This window comes from Xenopus tropicalis, chromosome 2 (genome assembly GCF_000004195.4).
Source record: "Xenopus tropicalis strain Nigerian chromosome 2, UCB_Xtro_10.0, whole genome shotgun sequence".
Classification (NCBI taxonomy): Eukaryota; Metazoa; Chordata; class Amphibia; order Anura; family Pipidae; genus Xenopus; species Xenopus tropicalis.
Genome location: NC_030678.2, coordinates 176,063,613 through 176,086,366, shown reverse-complemented (window position 1 = coordinate 176,086,366; position 22,754 = coordinate 176,063,613). Strand labels below are relative to the sequence as shown.

The 22,754-nt window shown below is 43.5% G+C and overlaps 2 protein-coding genes across 2 annotated transcripts; both read right to left on the bottom strand.

Moving 5' to 3' along the window:
• Positions 1–4,911: 4,911 nt before the first annotated feature.
• LOC101733720 (olfactory receptor 688) lies at positions 4,912–7,996 on the bottom strand. The gene is made up of 2 exons (XM_018089471.2): positions 7,991–7,996; positions 4,912–5,944 (listed from the first exon to the last, which is right to left on the bottom strand). The coding sequence occupies exons 1-2, from the start codon at positions 7,994–7,996 to the stop codon at positions 4,982–4,984; spliced, it is 969 nt and encodes a 322-aa protein (XP_017944960.2). The 3' UTR covers positions 4,912–4,981.
• Positions 7,997–19,036: 11,040 nt separating this feature from the next.
• LOC100486392 (olfactory receptor 6B1) lies at positions 19,037–20,028 on the bottom strand. The gene has a single exon (XM_031896246.1). It carries the CDS (start codon positions 20,018–20,020, stop codon positions 19,037–19,039), a length of 984 nt encoding a protein of 327 aa, XP_031752106.1. The 5' UTR covers positions 20,021–20,028.
• Between the last annotated feature and the right edge of the window lie 2,726 nt (positions 20,029–22,754).

Genomic DNA, 22,754 nt, shown 5'->3' with positions numbered 1-22,754 from the left:
CGGAACGTATTCCATGTGGGGTTGGGTATATTTGTTATAGCTTTAGCTGAAATAGTTGGAAGAACCTTCTTCTCCATATAAATGGTCTTTCCATAATGAGGAGCACCATGAATTCAGGCTGCTAATAGCATTCAAACCCCACTAGAACTGTATTGCCATCAACATGGATTCATGCAGTTTAGTTACAGTCAATGTCTTGTGTAGGGTCAAAGTCTTGCTCACCCCTGTTACTCTGTAATAATTGGACATCCCAGTACCATAAGCCCCATAGCCCCCAGTGATACACCAGGAGTCCAGGATGGATATGGTAAGGTCTTCTTATCAGCTTCTTTAATACAGGATTAATACATAACTGTATGAATACTTGCCAAATGGGCCACCAGCAACACCTGCCAACCAGTAAACCACTCAGATGGGCAAGGGAAGCAGGGTGACCTCATTCTGGGCCCCAAGCCCTTACTGGGACCAGTCCAAGGAGGCACCAACCTAAACTTTGCTTAGTAACTTAGGCAGGGCTGCCATCAGGGGGGCACAGGGGGGACAGTCGTGCCGGGCCCGTGCGTTTTTAACTTTGAAGGGGGACCGGCCGTGCTAGAGTTTTCTTAGCACTGGCCCCCTTTAATCAACTCCAGGCCCTGTGACTGTCATTGGTGGCGTCTTCCGCTATGTCCCGCGGCTCCCACTACACCTGCGCTTTTATAAGTTTGCGCCCCCTGCGTGCTGACGCAGGAGGAGGGGGAGCGGGAGGAAGCAGAGGGGAGTGGGCCATAGTATGAGGACACTGGGGGAGGAGCACCAATGTTTTAGGGGGTCTGGGCTGGCTAGCAATATTTTAGGGGGTCCTTGCCCTGGCACCAATGCAAAAATGTAACCCCTGGCCACCAATGTTTTAGGGGGTCTGGGCTGGCTAGCAATGTTTTAGGGGGGCCCTGCCCTGGCACCAATGCAAAACATAACTCCTGGCCACCAATGTTTTAAGGGGGCCCTGGCTACCAATGTCTGTGTGTCCTTTGTCTTGATGAGAGGGGTCACTGGGGGGGGGGCATTGGGGGCGTGGGAGGAGGGGGGGGCAGAAAATTTTTTGTGAGGGGCCCCGTGATTTCTGATGGTGGCCCTGTACTTAGGAACACCAGCCCCCACTCCAATCTGTCAACTGTTTCACCCACCAACACTGAGCAGCTGTAATGAGCACCCAACTCAACTCTTTGATGAATAGAAGTATGTCCAAGACTTACCCCAGATAGGAGGAGGCTCAGATGAACTGCCCTTCAGCGAGGGTAGCAGATATCACCATACAATGAAAAGCAGCCAATCAATGTACAGTGTTATTTTTATGTCAGGGATCAAGAAAGATCTTCCATTTGTAAGAGGGACACGCGCCATTGACTCCTACAGGATTTCACTGGGTTTCAGGTGGAGTATCTTTGGATTCAGAATTGTCGCCATTTTGTCCCATAATAAATCGTGACAAAGTTACCCGGATCTCCTAATGCTATCCATCTGTGTGAGTGCCACCCATTGGTTATAGATGGTATTACACCAGGAAACCACCCTGTGGAAGTGTAACATACCCAGACTTGGTTCTGAGGGAACCTCAACGTGACAATGGGTCGTCAGTGAAACAATAACAATTGCTGTGATTGGGCGGATCAGTTAATGGGGGACAAGACAGGGGCCGGTGTATAAATAAGCAACGTCTGGTACTGAGATTCAATACGTTTGTACTCAGAGCAGACTCACACTCACACTCACACTCGGGGCCCGGGCATGGATACCAGCAGCAAGACTGAGGTAAAATATATATTTATATGCATTATAATTAGTAATTCCGCATTTTGTTACTGTTAGTTTTTATTACTTACCTTTCTATTCAGGCCCTTTTCTATTTATATTCCAGTCTCTTATTCAAATCAGTGACTGGTTGCTAGGGTAATCTGGACCCTAGCAACCAGATAGCTGCTGAAATTCCAAACTGGAGAGCTGCTACGTTAAAAGCTAATTATTTCATTGGCTGATGGGGCCTAGCATGTATGTGTGCCTTGGCTTGTTTGTGTGCACTGTGACTCCTATGATCCCAGGGGGCGGCCCTTAGTACTTAAAATGGCAGTTTCCTATTTAGGATTACCCAATGGCACATACTGCTAAAAAACATTTTAAAATTCTATCTTGGGCAGAATGAAGCTGGTCGGGCCCTGAATGAAACCACAAGCAGGCAGAACTCTGCATCAGTGAGGGAACGTAAGTGCTTTACTGAACATCATTGAATGTTCCGGGGTTTTCCGGATTAGGGATCTTTCTGTAATATGGATCTCCATATCTTAAGTCTACTAAAAAATAATTTAAACATTAAATGAACCCAATAAGACTGTTCTGCCCCCAATAAGGGGTAATTATATCTTAGTTGGGATCAAGTACAGGTACTGTTTTATTATTACAGAGAAAAGGGAATCATTTAACCATTAAATAAACCCAATAGGGCTGTTCTGCCCCAATAAGGGGTAATTATATCTTAGTTGGGATCAAGTACAGGTACTGTTTTATTATTGCAGAGAAAAAGGAATCATTTAACCATTAAATAAACCCAATAGGGCTGTTCTGCCCCAATAAGGGGTAATTATATCTTAGTTGGGATCAAGTACAGGTACTGTTTTATTATTACAGAGAAAAGGGAATCATTTAACCATTAAATAAACCCAATAGGGCTGTTCTGCCCCAATAAGGGGTAATTATATCTTAGTTGGGATCAAGTACAGGTACTGTTTTATTATTGCAGAGAAAAAGGAATCATTTAACCATTAAATAAACCCAATAGGGCTGTTCTGCCCCAATAAGGGGTAATTATATCTTAGTTGGGATCAAGTACAGGTACTGTTTTATTATTACAGAGAAAAGGGAATCATTTAACCATTAAATAAACCCAATAGGGCTGTTCTGCCCCAATAAGGGGTAATTATATCTTAGTTGGGATCAAGTACAGGTACTGTTTTATTATTACAGAGAAAAGGGAATCATTTAACCATTAAATAAACCCAATAGGGCTGTTCTGCCCCCAATAAGGGGTAATTATATCTCAGTTGGGATCAAGTACAGGTACTGTTTTATTATTACAGAGAAAAGGGAATCATTTAACCATTAAATAAACCCAATAGGGCTGTTCTGCCCCAATAAGGGGTAATTATATCTTAGTTGGGATCAAGTACAGGTACTGTTTTATTATTACAGAGAAAAGGGAATCATTTAACCATGAAATAAACCCAATAGGGCTGTTCTGCCCCAATAAGGGGTAATTATATCTTAGTTGGGATCAAGTACAGGTACTGTTTTATTATTACAGAGAAAAGGGAATCATTTAACCATTAAATAAACCCAATAGGACGGTTCTGCCCCAATAAGGGGTAATTATATCTTAGTTGGGATCAAGTACAGGTACTGTTTTATTATTACAGAGAAAGAGAAAATCATTTTTAAAAATGTGAATTATTTCATGAAAATGGAGACTAAGGAAGATGGCCTTCCTGTAATTTGGGGCTTTCTGGATAATGGGTTTCTGGGTAACGGATACTATACCTGTACTAACATGTGCCGGACTCTATATGCTACTGAAACACTTTCCATTTAACGCATGTAGGCACCCCAGAACCTGCCCATAGAAGATCCATTCTTGGGGTCACTGAGGGGCACAGACCTTTTGATTCTACAAAGCTTGGAAATGTCCATATAGAAGCTGATAAATACAAAGGCCCAGTATTTGGTGAGTAGATAAAGGAGACCTTGGAGGAGACAGTTGGAATAATACTCATTGTGTTGGCTCCTTACCATGTTGTTTCATCCCTACAGTCTCCAAACTCTCCCTAACAAGAAGACGAGCGGCCAGATTATTGAGAGCCCAAAATACCGGCAATGGCCATGGTGTCCCTCCCCCTACGCAGCCATCAGGAGCCCCCAGGGGTCACTCACTGGCCCCAGTAGATACCAGGGCAACTCCATCGGATACATTGGCCTTCGGTGAGCACCATAAATGATACTGTACATTAGACTGGAGAACTTATAGTAAGTAGTTTTTATTATAAACAATGTCCCAATGTTGTTTTATCCCTACAGTGTCCAAACTCTCCCTAACGAGAAGACGAGCTGCCAAGTTGTTGGGCGCAAAGAATAATCGTAATGGGGACGCACCCATCACAGTCCTCAGTAGATACCAAGGCAACTCTGATACATTGGGTTTGGGTGAGTATAATAAATAATACAGGTATGTGATCCATTATCTAGAAACTCATTATCCAGAAAGCTCAAGGCCTCTCCATAGAGACCATTTTCAGCAAATACTTGTTATTTTAAAGAATGATTTCCTTTTTCCTCTGGAATAATAAAACAGTACCTGTACTTGATCCCAACTAAGATATAATTACCCCTTATTGGGGCAGAACAGCCCTATTGGGTTTATTTAATGGTTAAATGATTCCCTTTTCTCTGTAATAATAAAACAGTACCTGTACTTGATCCCAACTAAGATATAATTACCCCTTATTGGGGCAGAACAGCCCTATTGGGTTTATTTAATGGTTAAATGATTCCCTTTTCTCTGTAATAATAAAACAGTGCCTGTACTTGATCCCAACTAAGATATAATTACCCCTTATTGGGGGCAGAACCGCCCTATTGGGTTTATTTAATGGTTAAATGATTCCCTTTTCTCTGTAATAATAAAACAGTACCTGTACTTGATCCCAACTAAGATATAATTACCCCTTATTGGGGGCAGAACAGCCCTATTGGGTTTATTTCATGGTTAAATGATTCCCTTTTCTCTGACCCCAGGTCCCGAGTATTCTGGATAACAGGTCCCATACCGGTCCCTTGTATTTGATGGTACCTGAGCTGCATGGATCCATATCCACAGTATTTTTCCAGCAACGACCATTTCTAATTTCAACCAATAAACCAGTCTAAAATCGACCCTACTTACTTCAGGGTTCTAGATCTAGATTTTTGCATGAAATATATTGTCGAAACTTTGTGCAAAAATGTTTCTAATATCTTTGGTTCTAAGACAATATATAACGGGGCTGGATAAATGGGGGATAAATGTGTAGAGACAGAGAAGTAGGACGTTGATATCAGCATCGAGGGTCAAAGGGATCTGACCTGTACTATATACAAACACCCTGGGGATATAATACAGGCCAATGACCATTAAATGAGTGCTACAGGTGTAAAATGCCTTCCATGAGTTCTCGGTGTTAGATGATGAGTGTATGACCCGGATTATGAGAACATATGAGAGTATAATAAAGGCCAATGGCAGGAGGAGCACACACATGGCAAGGGTAAATACTGTCCGTCTGGCCAATGTAACATCTACACACGCCAACGCCGCAACAGCTGAGTTGACGCAGAAACAGTTCTTGACTCGGTTGGGCCCACAGTAAGGGAGTTGGCCAGTTATGGCTGCAACAATGGACCCAATTAGGGCAGCAGCGGCCCATAAAAAGTAGCAGAGGAGAGTCACAGTCTTATTGCTGATAATGGAGTGATACCTGAGGGGTTGGCAGATAGCAACATAACGGTCAATAGCCATCAGCATAATGATGAAGGAGTCAAGACTTCCAAGGTTATGGACACAGAAGAGTTGGAAGAAGCAGCCATAGAATGTTATAGACCCTGCTCCGAACCAATATTTGGCAATGATTTTGGGTAATGTTATGGTGTCAAAGAGAAGGTCAGAGAGAGCGAGGTGCCTGATTATAATGTACATGGGCTGGTGAAGTTGCTCTTTCTGAAGGACTAATATGATAACGGAGCTATTGGCCACCAGTGAGACACAGTAGACAAGAAACATTGTAACGGAGACCGGAATGTGGAATTTCTGCTGGAGACCTGGGAATCCAATGAGGATGAACTCAGAGATGGTAGATTGATTAGACATGGAGATAGGGGAGATCTTCTAGAGACAGAGCTGTAATGTGGAAATCTAAGGAAAGTAGGTAGGATCCTGCTATTAACTGGACCTGTGAAGAGATTCCAAGAACAGTAACTATAATGAATGCAAATACTCAAAAACCTCTTGAAACTATTCATGAAGAATGTTCCCTTGATATTCATTAGAGCCAGGGGTATATTTGTAGCTTGGGTTTCCCAAGACCAACTCCCAGTCTACTGTATATGACATGAACACCAATGCCGTATATAGCTACCAGGAATGTTTTATTCTAGTTTATTCTAACCCCACCCTGGATCATTGCGATCTTGCAAAATACCTGAAAAATAACCAAGTCATCTAATTATATATTTTTTTAAATTATTGGCTCCACTATTTCTGAATTGTAGAAGCAAGCTTTTTAATATCTCACATTTTTAGTAAAATGATTATAGTTGTTGGTTGCTTACAGACGCTCTGCTCTTCATGTTCCACTCCTGCCTTTCATGTGCTGCTGGGTATTAGGGTCTATGACCCCCTGCAATCCAATGCCTGGTTTCTGGAACGTTGGGGCCAATGAGAAAGTAGCCTGCTGGCTAATAAAATAACAAATCTGGTTAAAATACAAGATCTAAGGTACACTCAGTATGAATATGAATGCAAAAAAGGAATGAAAACTGGGGGCACTATATCCCGAATATACTGTATTACCATTTGATACATGAAACTGATAGCAACCCCCCTACATTTCAAGAACAATGGTCTACAGATCTAAACCACCCCATAGAGGAAGAAACATGGGAAGAGGTATATGAAAATATTACCAAAATCTCGACCAACACCTTACTAAAGGAAAATGGCTGCAAAACCATTGCCAGATGGTATATGACCCCGCAAAAACACAATAAAAAACAATATACCCCCCACATGCTTCAGAGGCACATATATGCACATGTGGTGGGAATGCCCACAAGCAAAGAAGATATGGGAGTTGGCTTTCCAGGAAATAAATGCATGCCATGGCTTGACTCTACACCCAGAACCACAAATCGCCCTACTCAACCTATTCCCAGTAGGGGCCCCCTACAGTGAAAGTACCAAACGCCTAATAAATATGCTCAACCGTAAGAATTGTCATAGCTAGACACTGGAAAGGCCCAAATCCCCCAAGCATGGGCCGCAATAGAAGCCAAAATTGGCGAAATAATGGTTATGGAAAAAATTACGGCATGGGTAAATAATAAGGTTCAAAAATTTAGAGAAATGTGGCTTCCATATTTGAGCAATATGGGTATAGACCAGGACCCATAGCAATGTATTAAAAAAATAAGACGGTACAGGAACCCCAATGAATACCTAATACCCACTAAGGAGGAAAAAAATACATACACCACACAACGCCTGCGAAAATGTTTTTTCTTATTGTTTATTGTTATTTGTTCGTTCTTTTTTCTCTATTCTATTATGGATTTTCTTCATGGTTAATGCATAAAAGGAAAATTTGTAGCTATACTGCTGCAGCCAAACACCAACAACCCGCGGGAGATAAGCAGACAGGAAAAAACCTAAAGCACAAGGAATGTATGATTATTTACCTGATTATTTATATGTATGATTATTTACCTGTCTACTGTAAAAAATAAATAAAACCTTTTCAAAAATACAAGTTCTAGGTCGGCACATGACTCCAAGAATGCAGAAGTGGGGAGAAAGTTCTTCTTGACTCCAAAACCACAATTGGATCATTCCTGGATCAGCAGGTGTTCCTTAAGTTGGCCTTGTTGAATCCAGGAGAGATGGGAAGTCCCCAGCAATGATCCTAGTTGACATGTCCCTCACAACATACAAGCTTGGGGGTGGAGGGGATGATAGGTAGTGCTGTACTCAATGTCTTCTTATGGTAATGGCCTTATACTCACCACTGGTTCCAATGCAAGGGATCTGTATATGGGTCACAATTTTGCCCCCTGTAGCACTTCAGCACTTGCATGTGTAGGAGTGATCATTGCTGAGAAGGAGCATGTGAACTAGCAGCTGATCTGGTCTTGGTTTCTACTACTAGTTGGTGATCACCGCCATGGTGATGACCGACGGTTGGAGATGGCAGCTGCCAAACCTACTATGCTTTTCTCCACTTACAGATCTGGTATTTCAGGTTATGGTTCAATGACACCTTGCCAAGGGCCTGGCCATTGTAATACATTTACCTATTTGTCCATGAGTCCATGTTACCTTACTTTGAGTTTGGGATCATTGAGCTGCTAAGAGGTCCACTTTCCCCCAAGTGTTAAGGATCCTGAAACAGATTTCCCTGCAGGTTTTCCCTGGAATTTTTCTCATTCATTCTTCCTTCTATCTTACTCAAATGCCCAAACACATTTAAAATAAAATAGACCAACAGCAGGATGTTGCCATCCCTATATGACACAGTAGTTCTGGGGTTGACCATTTTGAGATTTCCACCACACACACTGCTTCAAACCTTGACCAAAAATTGCTATCTTGACCCATTTAACCATAAAACCTTCCCCCATATTGTATCTTGGGCTTCAGTATTACAGAGATATTATATGTTCGAACCCATAGTAAAGTAAAGTAATGGCGGCAACATGCTGTGGGGCTGCTTTTCCTCAGTGGGATCTGGGCATCTTTCTTCAGGGTAACAATACCATAGGAACTTATAATAACAATAGAGTAACATTGGATCTATCTATATATCTATCCTATATATCTATCCATGAACTCCCCCTGTGTTCATCCTTTGGATACTGAATACTCTAGACCAGTAGTGATGGGCAAAATGTTTCGCCAGACATGGATTCACGGCGAATTTCCGCGTTTCACCATTGGTGGATTGTTTCACGAAATGGATGAAAAAATTTGCTGCGGGAAAATTCGGCGAGTGTCCAAAAATTGTCGCCCGCGACAAAAGAATAGCCACGGGCGGCAAAAGAATAGCCGGGGGCGACAAAAGAATAGCCGCGGGCGACAAAAAAATAGCCGGGGGTGACAAAAAATAGCCGTGGGCGACAAAAAAATAGCCATGGGCGACAAAAAAATAGCCGCGGGCGACAAAAGAATAGCCGGGGGCAACAAAAAAATAGCGGGGGCGACAAAAGAATAGCCTTGCGACAAAAAAATAGCCGTGGGCGACAAAAAAATAGTCGCGGGCGACAATTTTTTTTGACTTGCAACATTTTCGTCATTTTGCAAATTTTTCGCTGTTTCGCGAATCTCTTGAAACATTCGCGAATTTTTCGGCGAAGCGAAACGGGACAGATTGCTCATCACTATAGACCAGGGATCCCCAACCTTTTTTTACCCATAAGCCACATTTAAATCTAAATAGACTTGGGGAGCAACACATGCATAAAATATGTTCCTGCGGTGCCATATAAAGACTGTTATTGGCTATTTGGTAGCCCCTGTATGGACTAGCAGCCTACAGAATGTTCTGATTGGCAGTACAAGCCAGGGTTGGGGATCACTGCTAGACTCTAGAAACTCTAGACACTTACAAGTAGAGGTTTCAGCTGCAGCTCAGTGAAATGTTCCGTGTTCTGCTCTGATCTGGAGAGGTTTACGGCACATTCCCATCTCAGGTGAGTTTATATAGAACTCAATTCTCACATGCACAAAATAAAATGCTGACCATGGAAAATACGCACAGTAATTGGCTGTGTATTCCAGGTGGGATGAGATTTGTTTTCCCAGGATAACTGTAATGACATTTTCTAAATAGGTTGTTTAAACTCCAGCGATGCCCCGTGCCCCCCCCCCCCCCCACACCAATGCCCATACAGGGCTGTCACAAATGTCCTGTGCTGAGCACTAGTGATGAGCGAATCAGTCAAAAAATTCGCGAAACGGTGAAAATGTACGGCAAAAAAAATTGTCGCCTGCGGCTATTATTTTGTCGCGCGCCTATTATTTTGTCACCCGCGGCTATTATTTTGTCACCCATGGCTATTATTTTGTCGCCCATGGCTATTATTTTGTCACGTGGCTATTCTTTTGACGCCCGGAACTATTCTTTTTTGACGCCGGCGACAATTTTTGGACGTTTTGGACGAATTTTTCCGGGGAGAATTTATAATGTATAATACCCCAGAACCCACAGCGGGATAAATACAGTGCCAATTCCATGTATAATACCCCAGAACCCACAGCAGATAAATACAGTGCCAATTCCATGTATAATACCCCAGAACCCACAGCAGGATAAATACAGTGCCAATTCCATGTCTAATACCCCAGAACCCACAGCAGATAAATACAGTGCCAATTCCAGGTATAATACCCCAGAACCCACAGCGGGATAAATACAGTGCCAATTCCATGTATAATACCCCAGAACCCACAGCGGGATAAATACAGTGCCAATTCCATGTATAATACCCCAGAACCCACAGCAGGATAAATACAGTGCCAATTCCATGTATAATACCCCAGAAATCACAGCAGGATAAATACAGTGCCAATTCCATGTATAATACCCCAGAACCCACAGCAGGATAAATACAGTGCCAATTCCATGTATAATACCCCAGAACCCACAGCAGGATAAATACAGTGCCAATTCCATGTATAATACCCCAGAACCCACAGCGGGATAAATACAGTGCCAATTCCATGTATAATACCCAGAACCCACAGCGGGATAAATACAGTGCCAATTCCATGTATAATACCCCAGAACCCACAGCAGGATAAATACAGTGCCAATTCCATGTATAATACCCCAGAACCCACAGCAGGATAAATACAGTGCCAATTCCATGTATAATACCCCAGAACCCACAGCAGGATAAATACAGTGCCAATTCCATGTATAATACCCCAGAACCCACAGCGGGATAAATGCAATGCCAATTCCATGTATAATACCCCAGAACCCACAGCAGGATAAATACAGTGCCAATTCCATGTATAATACCCCAGAACCCACAGCAGGATAAATACAGTGCCAATTCCATGTATAATACCCCAGAACCCACAGCAGGATAAATACAGTGCCAATTCCATGTATAATACCCCAGAACCCACAGTAGGATAAATACAGTGCCAATTCCATGTATAATACCCCAGAACCCACAGCAGGATAAATACAGTGCCAATTCCATGTATAATACCCCAGAACCCACAGCAGATAAATACAGTGCCAATTCCATGTATAATACCCCAGAACCCACAGCGGGATAAATGCAATGCCAATTCCATGTATAATACCCCAGAACCCACAGCAGGATAAATACAGTGCCAATTCCATGTATAATACCCCAGAACCCACAGCGGGATAAATGCAATGCCAATTCCATGTATAATACCCCAGAACCCACAGCGGGATAAATACAGTGCCAATTCCATGTATAATACCCCAGAACCCACAGCGGGATAAATACAGTGCCAATTCCATGTATAATACCCCAGAACCCACAGCAAGATAAATACAGTGCCAATTCCATGTATAATACCCCAGAACCCACAGCAGATAAATACAGTGCCAATTCCATGTATAATACCCCAGAACCCACAGCGGGATAAATACAGTGCCAATTCCATGTATAATACCCCAGAACCCACAGCAGATAAATACAGTGCCAATTCCATGTATAATACCCCAGAACCCACAGCAGGATAAATACATTGCCAATTCCATGTTAATACCCCAGAACCCACAGCGGGATAAATACAGTGCCAATTCCATGTATAATACCCCAGAACCCACAGCAGATAAATACAGTGCCAATTCCATGTATAATACCCCAAAACCCACAGCAGGATAAATACAGTGCCAATTCCATGTATAATACCCCAGAACCCACAGCAGGATAAATACAGTGCCAATTCCATGTATAATACCCCAGAACCCACAGCAGGATAAATACAGTGCCAATTCCATGTATAATACCCCAGAACCCACAGCAGATAAATACAGTGCCAATTCCATGTATAATACCCCAGAACCCACAGCAGGATAAATACAGTGCCAATTCCATGTATAATACCCCAGAACCCACAGCGGGATAAATACAGTGCCAATTCCATGTATAATACCCCAGAACCCACAGCAAGATAAATACAGTGCCAATTCCATGTATAATACCCCAGAACCCACAGCAGATAAATACAGTGCCAATTCCATGTATAATACCCCAGAACCCACAGCAGGATAAATACAGTGCCAATTCCATGTATAATACCCCAGAACCCACAGCAGGATAAATACAGTGCCAATTCCATGTATGATACCCCAGAACCCACAGCAAGATAAATACAGTGCCAATTCCATGTATAATACCCCAGAACCCACAGCAGGATAAATACAGTGCCAATTCCATGTATAATACCCCAGAACCCACAGCAGGATGAATACAGGGCCAATTCCATGTATAATACCCCAGAACCCACAGCAGGATAAATACAGTGCCAATTCCATGTATAATACCCCAGAACCCACAGCAGGATAAATACAGTGCCAATTCCATGTATAATACCCCAGAACCCACAGCAGGATAAATACAGTGCCAATTCCATGTATAATACCCCAGAACCCACAGAGGGATAAATACAGTGCCAATTCCATGTATAATACCCCAGAACCCACAGCAGGATAAATACAGCGCCAATTCCATGTATAATACCCCAGAACCCACAGCAGGATAAATACAGGGCCAATTCCATGTATAATACCCCAGAACCCACAGCGGGATAAATACAGTGCCAATTCCATGTATAATACCCCAGAACCCACAGTGGGATAAATACAGTGCCAATTCCATGTATAATACCCCAGAACCCACAGCAGATAAATACAGTGCCAATTCCATGTATAATACCCCAGAACCCACAGCGGGATAAATACAGTGCCAATTCCATGTATAATACCCCAGAACCCACAGCGGGATAAATACAGTGCCAATTCCATGTATAATACCCCAGAACCCACAGCAGGATAAATACAGGGCCAATTCCATGTATAATACCCCAGAACCCACAGCAGGATAAATACAGTGCCAATTCCATGTATAATACCCCAGAACCCACAGCAGGATAAATACAGTGCCAATTCCATGTATAATACCCCAGAACCCACAGCAGGATAAATACAGTGCCAATTCCATGTATAATACCCCAGAACCCACAGCAGGATAAATACAGCGCCAATTCCATGTCTAATACCCCAGAACCCACAGCAGGATAAATACAGCGTCAATTCCATGTATAATACCCCAGAACCCACAGCAGATAAATACAGTGCCAATTCCATGTATAATACCCCAGAACCCACAGCAGGATAAATACAGTGCCAATTCCATGTATAATACCCCAGAACCCACAGCAGGATAAATTCAGTGCCAATTCCATGTATAATACCCCAGAACCCACAGCAGATAAATACAGTGCCAATTCCATGTATAATACCCCAGAACCCACAGCAGATAAATACAGTGCCAATTCCATGTATAATACCCCAGAACCCACAGCAGGATAAATACAGTGCCAATTCCATGTATAATACCCCAGAACCCACAGCAGGATAAATACAGTGCCAATTCCATGTATGATACCCCAGAACCCACAGCAAGATAAATACAGTGCCAATTCCATGTATAATACCCCAGAACCCACAGCAGGATAAATACAGTGCCAATTCCATGTATAATACCCCAGAACCCACAGCAGGATGAATACAGGGCCAATTCCATGTATAATACCCCAGAACCCACAGCAGGATAAATACAGTGCCAATTCCATGTATAATACCCCAGAACCCACAGCAGGATAAATACAGTGCCAATTCCATGTATAATACCCCAGAACCCACAGCAGGATAAATACAGTGCCAATTCCATGTATAATACCCCAGAACCCACAGCGGGATAAATACAGTGCCAATTCCATGTATAATACCCCAGAACCCACAGCGGGATAAATACAGTGCCAATTCCATGTATAATACCCCAGAACCCACAGCAGGATAAATACAGCGCCAATTCCATGTATAATACCCCAGAACCCACAGCAGGATAAATACAGGGCCAATTCCATGTATAATACCCCAGAACCCACAGCGGGATAAATACAGTGCCAATTCCATGTATAATACCCCAGAACCCACAGTGGGATAAATACAGTGCCAATTCCATGTATAATACCCCAGAACCCACAGCAGATAAATACAGTGCCAATTCCATGTATAATACCCCAGAACCCACAGCGGGATAAATACAGTGCCAATTCCATGTATAATACCCCAGAACCCACAGCGGGATAAATACAGTGCCAATTCCATGTATAATACCCCAGAACCCACAGCAGGATAAATACAGGGCCAATTCCATGTATAATACCCCAGAACCCACAGCAGGATAAATACAGTGCCAATTCCATGTATAATACCCCAGAACCCACAGCAGGATAAATACAGTGCCAATTCCATGTATAATACCCCAGAACCCACAGCAGGATAAATACAGTGCCAATTCCATGTATAATACCCCAGAACCCACAGCAGGATAAATACAGCGCCAATTCCATGTCTAATACCCCAGAACCCACAGCAGGATAAATACAGCGTCAATTCCATGTATAATACCCCAGAACCCACAGCAGATAAATACAGTGCCAATTCCATGTATAATACCCCAGAACCCACAGCAGGATAAATACAGTGCCAATTCCATGTATAATACCCCAGAACCCACAGCAGGATAAATTCAGTGCCAATTCCATGTATAATACCCCAGAACCCACAGCGGGATAAATACAGTGCCAATTCCATGTATGATACCCCAGAACCCACAGCAGGATAAATACAGTGCCAATTCCATGTATGATACCCCAGAACCCACAGCAGATAAATACAGTGCCAATTCCATGTATAATACCCCAGAACCCACAGCAGATAAATACAGTGCCAATTCCATGTATAATACCCCAGAACCCACAGTGGGATAAATACAGTGCCAATTCCATGTATAATACCCCAGAACCCACAGCGGGATAAATACAGTGCCAATTCCATGTATAATACCCCAGAACCACCAGCAGATAAATACAGTGCCAATTCCATGTATAATTCCCCAGAACCCACAGCAGGATAAATACAGTGCCAATTCCATGTATAATACCCCAGAACCCACAGCAGGATAAATACAGTGCCAATTCCATGTATGATACCCCAGAACCCACAGCAAGATAAATACAGTGCCAATTCCATGTATAATACCCCAGAACCCACAGCAGGATAAATACAGTGCCAATTCCATGTATAATACCCCAGAACCCACAGCAGGATAAATACAGTGCCAATTCCATGTATAATACCACAGAACCCACAGCAGGATAAATACAGTGCCAATTCCATGTATAATACCCCAGAACCCACAGCAGATAAATACAGTGCCAATTCCATGTATAATACCCCAGAACCCACAGTGGGATAAATACAGTGCCAATTCCATGTATAATACCCCAGAACCCACAGCAGATAAATACAGTGCCAATTCCATGTATAATACCCCAGAACCCACAGTGGGATAAATACAGTGCCAATTCCATGTATAATACCCCAGAACCCACAGCGGGATAAATACAGTGCCAATTCCATGTATAATACCCCAGAACCACCAGCAGATAAATACAGTGCCAATTCCATGTATAATTCCCCAGAACCCACAGCAGGATAAATACAGTGCCAATTCCATGTATAATACCCCAGAACCCACAGCAGGATAAATACAGTGCCAATTCCATGTATGATACCCCAGAACCCACAGCAAGATAAATACAGTGCCAATTCCATGTATAATACCGCAGAACCCACAGCAGGATAAATACAGTGCCAATTCCATGTATAATACCCCAGAACCCAAAGCAGGATAAATACAGTGCCAATTCCATGTATAATACCCCAGAACCCACAGCGGGATAAATACAGTGCCAATTCCATGTATAATACCCCAGAACCCACAGCAGGATAAATACAGCGCCAATTCCATGTATAATACCCCAGAACCCACAGCAGGATAAATACAGTGCCAATTCCATGTATAATACCCCAGAACCCACAGCAGGATAAATACAGTGCCAATTCCATGTATAATACCCCAGAACCCCCAGCAGGATAAATACAGGGCCAATTCCATGTATAATACCCCAGAACCCACAGCAGGATAAATACAGTGCCAATTCCATGTATAATACCCCAGAACCCACAGCAGGATAAATACAGTGCCAATTCCATGTATAATACCCCAGAACCCACAGCAGGATAAATACAGTGCCAATTCCATGTATAATACCCCAGAACCCACAGCAGGATAAATACAGTGCCAATTCCATGTATAATACCCCAGAACCCACAGCAGGATAAATACAGTGCCAATTCCATGTATAATACCCCAGAACCCACAGCAGGATAAATACAGTGCCAATTCCATGTATAATACCCCAGAACCCACAGCAGGATAAATACAGTGCCAATTCCATGTGTAATACCCCAGAACCCACAGCAGGATAAATACAGTGCCAATTCCCTGTATAATACCCCAGAACCCACAGCAGGATAAATACAGCGCCAATTCCATGTATAATACCCCAGAACCCACAGCGGGATAAATACATTCTGGGATAAATACATTCTGGGAACAGGGAACAGGCGGTCTCCTCAACCCTTTTGTTGTACCAGTCTGTAGTTGGGAATCTGATAAGCTATTTTCCTGGCTTTTGCTTCAAAAACCCAGTGGGTGAGCTTTAGCCTATATGATAAACCCATGTAAATAGGATTTATTTTAGGAGCCTTAAGTTATTTGTTCCCAGAATGCCTTTGGTCTATTTGCATAGGTATGAGGGGGTCTCCTTAATCCTTTTGACTTGTTCGTAAACTGCCAGGAAAATACTTTTACCCAGGGTTAGGCAACATCTCCCCACAAATCTTAGGGTGACTGACTGAATCAAAGGCAACTAAACCTTCAGTCCCTCCTTTTGTAGAAGTCCCAGCATGGTGATGCCAGAAACCCTGTTCTTGTTCGTGAAGTAAAGTGTGAGCAATTCCACAAAGTCCTACAACCTGCCATTATGACAGACAATGAAATGAGAAGATGAGAAGCTGAGGCTCTGTACCCCAAAAGGGAACACTCCACACTTCAGATGGAAGATGAGAAGCTGAGGCTCTGAACGCCAAAGTGGAGCACTCTACATTTGAGATGGAACATGAGAAGCTGAGGCTCTGAACCCCTAAGGGGAGCACTCTACACTTGAGATGGAAGATGAGAAGCTGAGGCTCTGAACCCCAAAAGGGGAGCACTCTACATTTGAGATGGAAGATGAGAAGCTGAGGCTCTTAACCCCTAACGGGAGCATTCTACACTTGATATGGAACATGAGAAGCTGAGACTCTGAACCACAAAAGGGGAGCACTCTACACTTGAGATGGGAGATGAGAAGCTGAGGCTCTGAACCCCTAAGGGGAGCACTCTACACTTGAGATGGAACATGAGAAGCTGAGACTCTGAACCACAAAAGGGGAGCACTCTACACTTGAGATGGGAGATGAGAAGCTGAGGCTCTGAACCCCTAAGGGGAGCACTCTACACTTGAGATGGAAGATGAGAAGCTGAGGCTCTGAACCCCTAAGGGGGGCACTCTACACTTGAGAGGGAAGATGAGAAGCTGAGGCTCTGAACCCCTAAGGGGAGCACTCTACACTTGAGATGGAAGATGACAAGCTGAGGTTCTGAGCCCCAAAGGGGAGCACTCTACACTTGAGATGGGAGATGAGAAGCTGAGGCTCTGAACCCCTAAGGGGAGCACTCTACACTTGAGAGGGAACATGAGAAGCTGAGACTCTGGACCCCAAAGGGGAGCACTCTACACTTGAGATGGAAGATGAGAAGCTGAGGCTCTGAACCCCAAAAGGGGAGCACTCTACATTTGAGATGGAAGATGAGAAGCTGAGGCTCTGAACCCCTAACGGGAGCATTCTACACTTGATATGGAACATGAGAAGCTGAGACTCTGAACCACAAAAGGGGAGCACTCTACACTTGAGGTGGGAGATCAGAAGCTGAGGCTCTGAACCCCTAAGGGGGGCACTCTACACTTGAGATGGAAGATGAGAAGCTGAGGCTCTGAACCCCTAAGGGGAGCACTCTACACTTGAGATGGAAGATGAGAAGCTGAGGTTCTGAGCCCCAAAGGGGAGCACTCTACACTTGAGATGGGAGATGAGAAGCTGAGGCTCTGAACCCCTAAGGGGAGCACTCTACACTTGAGAGGGAACATGAGAAGCTGAGACTCTGGACCCCAAAGGGGAGCACTCTACACTTGAGATGGAAGATGAGAAGCTGAGGCTCTGAACCCCAAAAGGGAAGCGCTCTACATTTGAGATGGAAGATGAGAAGCTGAGGCTCTGAACCACTAACGGGAGCATTCTACACTTGATATGGAACATGAGAAGCTGAGACTCTGAACCACAAAAGGGGAGCACTCTACACTTGAGATTGGAAATGAGAAGCTGAGGCTCTGAACCCCTAAGGGGAGCACGCTACACTTGAGATGGAACATGAGAAGCTAAGGCTCTGAACCCCAAAGGGGAGCACTCTACACTTGAGATGGAACATGAGAAGCTGAGGCTCTGAACCCCAAAGAGGAGCACTCTACACTTGAGATGGAAGATGAGAAGCTGAGGCTCTGAACCCCAGAAGGGGAGCACTCTACATTTGAGATGGAAGATGAGAAGCTGAGGCTCTGAACTCCTAACGGGAGCATTCTACACTTGATATGGAACATGAGAAGCTGAGACTCTGAACCCCAAAAGGGGAGCACTCTACACTTGAGATGGAAGATGAGAAGCTGAGGCTCTGAACCCCTAAGGGGAGCACTCTACACTTGAGATATAAATTCCTGGGTGCTTGCAAAGTATGTAAAAGTCAAAAAAGCAACAATCAAGGCTTGGTAAAATATAAAGAGTCATTTATTTAGTGATATCCAACATTTCATTCACTAACTGTGACGTTTGTCAAGGGAAACAAAAACAAATACAGGTATAAATATATATATGTGTGAATGTTTGTGCTTATTCACAACTGAATTCAACGACCCTTAACAATGATACTAGTACGATGCCTTTTCGCAAATTTTATGCAATGTTTGCCCCAAAAATATGTTAAACGTTTGCCCCAAAATATTTCTAATTTCTATGGTTCGAAGACAAAAAAATATGGGGCTGGCTAAATGGGGGATAAATGTGTAGAGACAAACAATTAAGACATTTATATCATCATCAAATATTAAAGAGGTCTGACTGGTACTATATACAAACAACCTGGGGATAAAGTGCATCCCAATGACAATTAAATGAGTGGTACAGGTATAAAATGCCTTCTGCCAGTTCCCATTGTTGGCGGATAAGTGCACAACCCTGATTATGAGAATATATGAGAGTATAATAACAGCCAATGGGAAGAGGTGCACTGACATACCAATTATAAAACGTTCTCTTTTTTCCAAGGAAACATCAACACAAGCCAACACTATTACAGCTTGGTTGGAACAGAAACAGTTGTTGACATGGTTTGGTCCACAGTAAGGAACTTGTACAGCAATTAAAGTTATATATAATCCATATAGGGCAGCACAGAACCCGAACATGCAGCAGAGAAGAGTCAACACCTTATTGCTGATAATGGAGTGATACCTGAGAGGTTGGCAGATAGCAACATAACGATCAATAGCCATCAGCATAATGATGAGGGAGTCGAGATATCCAAGGGAATGGACACAGAAGAGCTGGAAGAAGCAATCAAAGAAGGATATGGATCCGGCTCCGAACCAATATTTGGCAATGATTTTAGGTAACGTTATGGTGTCAAAGAGAAGGTCGGAGAGAGCGAGGTTGGCAATAATAATATACATGGGCTGGTGGAGTTGTTCTCTCAGGATAATTAATATGATGACGGTGCTATTTGCAATCAGTGAAACAATGTAGGCAAGAAACAGTGTAAGTGAGACTGGAAGAAAGAAATTGGGCTGTAGCCCTGGGAAACCGAGGAGGATAAACTCAGTGACAGCAGTCTGATTAGGCATTGAGATGGTCATGGTCTTCTCTACTGAGCTTCAACATGGGGAGATGGGTGGGCAGGGAGGTGCCTGATGCTGGCAGAGAGACCATCTGCAAAGAGAGACCACGGAATCATTGTTAATGTCTAAAGAGTTGGTGAAGCTGTAGCGAGAGAGAAGGTTCCTGAAGAACTAATGAGCTACAGGAGGACATTATAAAAAGAGACAGTCCTAGCCCTTTGTAAACATGGAGCTATAGATATAAAAACATAAGTGCCGGGGAGTGGGTATTTGAGGGGTTCTGTCTTGGTGGATTATCACGCCTCCTTGGTTTGTTTTCTGTCTGTATTATTGTTGGATATATATGCAGTAATCTTTGTAATATAAAGATAAATCTGAGCAATCACGGGAGAAAGGGAGGCAACAAAGGATCATCACTGTCTCCAAGCAGACTTAAATTTCTATTTATCTATCTGTCATCTAATCTGTCTCTCTCTATCTGTCATCTAGTCTGTATCTTTCCATTTCTCTCAGAATATTTTCTCTTTGCATTCACCTTTGAATCTCTAACGAGTCTCAGTACTTACAGGTTGGCAATAAACTGGCATCTGGGGATATCTCTGGGTTCCGCTCAAGGTAGGATTATGGCACATCCCCTGCTCAGAAGGGTTTATATAGAAGTGGATTCAGCCAGGCGTAAATAAAGTGCCCGACATGGGAAATGTGCCCATTAATTAGCCAAGGAAAGTATTCCACATTAATTAGCCAAGGAAAGTATTCCACATGGAGTTGGATATTTTTTAGCTGTTTAACCACAGTGATGATGATCTCCTTTCTGTGCCTCCACTAGGAGCTTTTTACTGATAGGGAGAAAGTCATATGAAGAGACAGGGGCAATGCTTTGGCGGATCAGGTCGACTTTTGATTTGAAGGGGTTTGCTCATTGTTGGGGTTAGAAAACAGGGTGGTGGTGTTTAACCAGGAACTGGGATTAGAAGCTCGTTGTTGATGTGGGAGGAGAGGGGCTTGAACGTCCATGGAAGAAGTCAAAGCGGTTCTGTATTTGTGGACAAGATAATCAGGGTCAGAGGAAGAAGTGTGCGAGGAGAGTGACTCCCCAACACTCTTTGGGGGAGTGGGAGACATGTCATGAGAATGAGATTAGATGATGGTCAGAGAGTGGAAAGGAGATACTGGGAATGGTTGGGGGTGCAGTGTTTGGTAAAAGTCAAGACAGTGGCTACCAGAGGTCCACCATAGAAAGCCATGGGAGGTAGTTACTGAGAGTCAGGTTTCAAAGTCAATAAAAAGAGGGTGAGAAAGAATATGGCAGGTAGATTATTGCCACCTTCCTTTTTTGGGGGGCAGGGGCGAATAATGGAGCATGGGTGTCAGCAAATATGGATAGAGGATTGCCTGGGATTGGGATTGATATCCCCTGAGACTAGAAGCAGGAGAAAGCGACAGCGCAGATGAGAAAGAGATAATTCGGTAATTATTTGATTTCCTGGAGGGTGAGTTAGATATCATGGTCAGTGACTGAAACTATGGAAGTAGCTCATGAGTAAAGGTTTTTGGGGAGACCAGAAGGGATGGGGAGATTGCAATAGATGAGACACAGGGGGGCTATGTAAAGCAATAGAGGTTCTGACCAGTAAAGCAAATGGGAATTAGTACACAGTGCATATTAAAGGGGGGGGTTAACCTTGAACTTTTAGTATGACGGAGACATCTCCCATCTCAACTCTCTCCCCCTCCTATCTCAACTCGCTACCCCTCCCATCTCAACTTTTTCCCCCTCCCATCTCAACTTTTTCCCCCTCCCATCTCAACTTGCTCCCCCTCCCATCTTAACTTTCTCCCCCTCCCAACTGTGTAATCTGGGCTACCAGCAGAGCTGCAGCACAGAAGCTACTTAGACCAAGCCAGGGTCGAACTGGGGGGTGTAGGACCCCCACCCACCCTCAAGGTATGCGTCCCCTGCAAGGGTCCCTGTCACACAACCCTAACGCCCCCGTGCGGGGCCCCCCACCAGACGTTCTCCCCTGAATGTGCATTTGTGAAACACAACAGGGGAGGACATCAGCTGCCAGGGGAATAGCCAACAGGCTCGGGTCTGGGCCGCTGGGGCCCACCGGGTATTTTCCCGGTGTCCCAGTGGCCCAGTCCTACCCTGGACCAAGCTAAAATGGCAGCTGCTATCTTAAACAAACAGAGGGAGCTTCTAGGGCTGTTACTTGGGTATGGTAAAGCTTTCTGCATAATTATTATAGCGTTCTAGCTTGCACTATTACAGCTAATCTATAGGCAGTAAAATGCATTTCCTTCTCCTATGAAAAAATATTTGTTGTGTCTTTATTGATCCAACTTACAACTGTAATTTTGTCCATTTTAATCCATTATGTGTCCTGAGAGTCAGCTGCATCATTCAGGAGTCAATACTCAACAATAAGCAACAGGGTGAGCAAGGTCCTAATCAGACCAAGGTTGAAGAAGCTTCTATCATTGTTGGTTTCCAACACAAAGGTCTTGCAATATGTGGGAAAAACACATCTAACCAGTATAAACCCAACCTTAACAACCCTGCCCAATGCTGTGCTAGGATTCAATGATGGGAAGGCAGCATTCCTTCAAGGTGGCCATTAGTCGCCATGGGATCATTTTAGGAGCACCAAATGTGACAAATGTTATTTTATGGGTTTTTTTTATTTATGCTTAAGGAACTGCTCTTTTTACAGAATTCTCTTTATTTGTATTTGATTGTGGAGCCAAC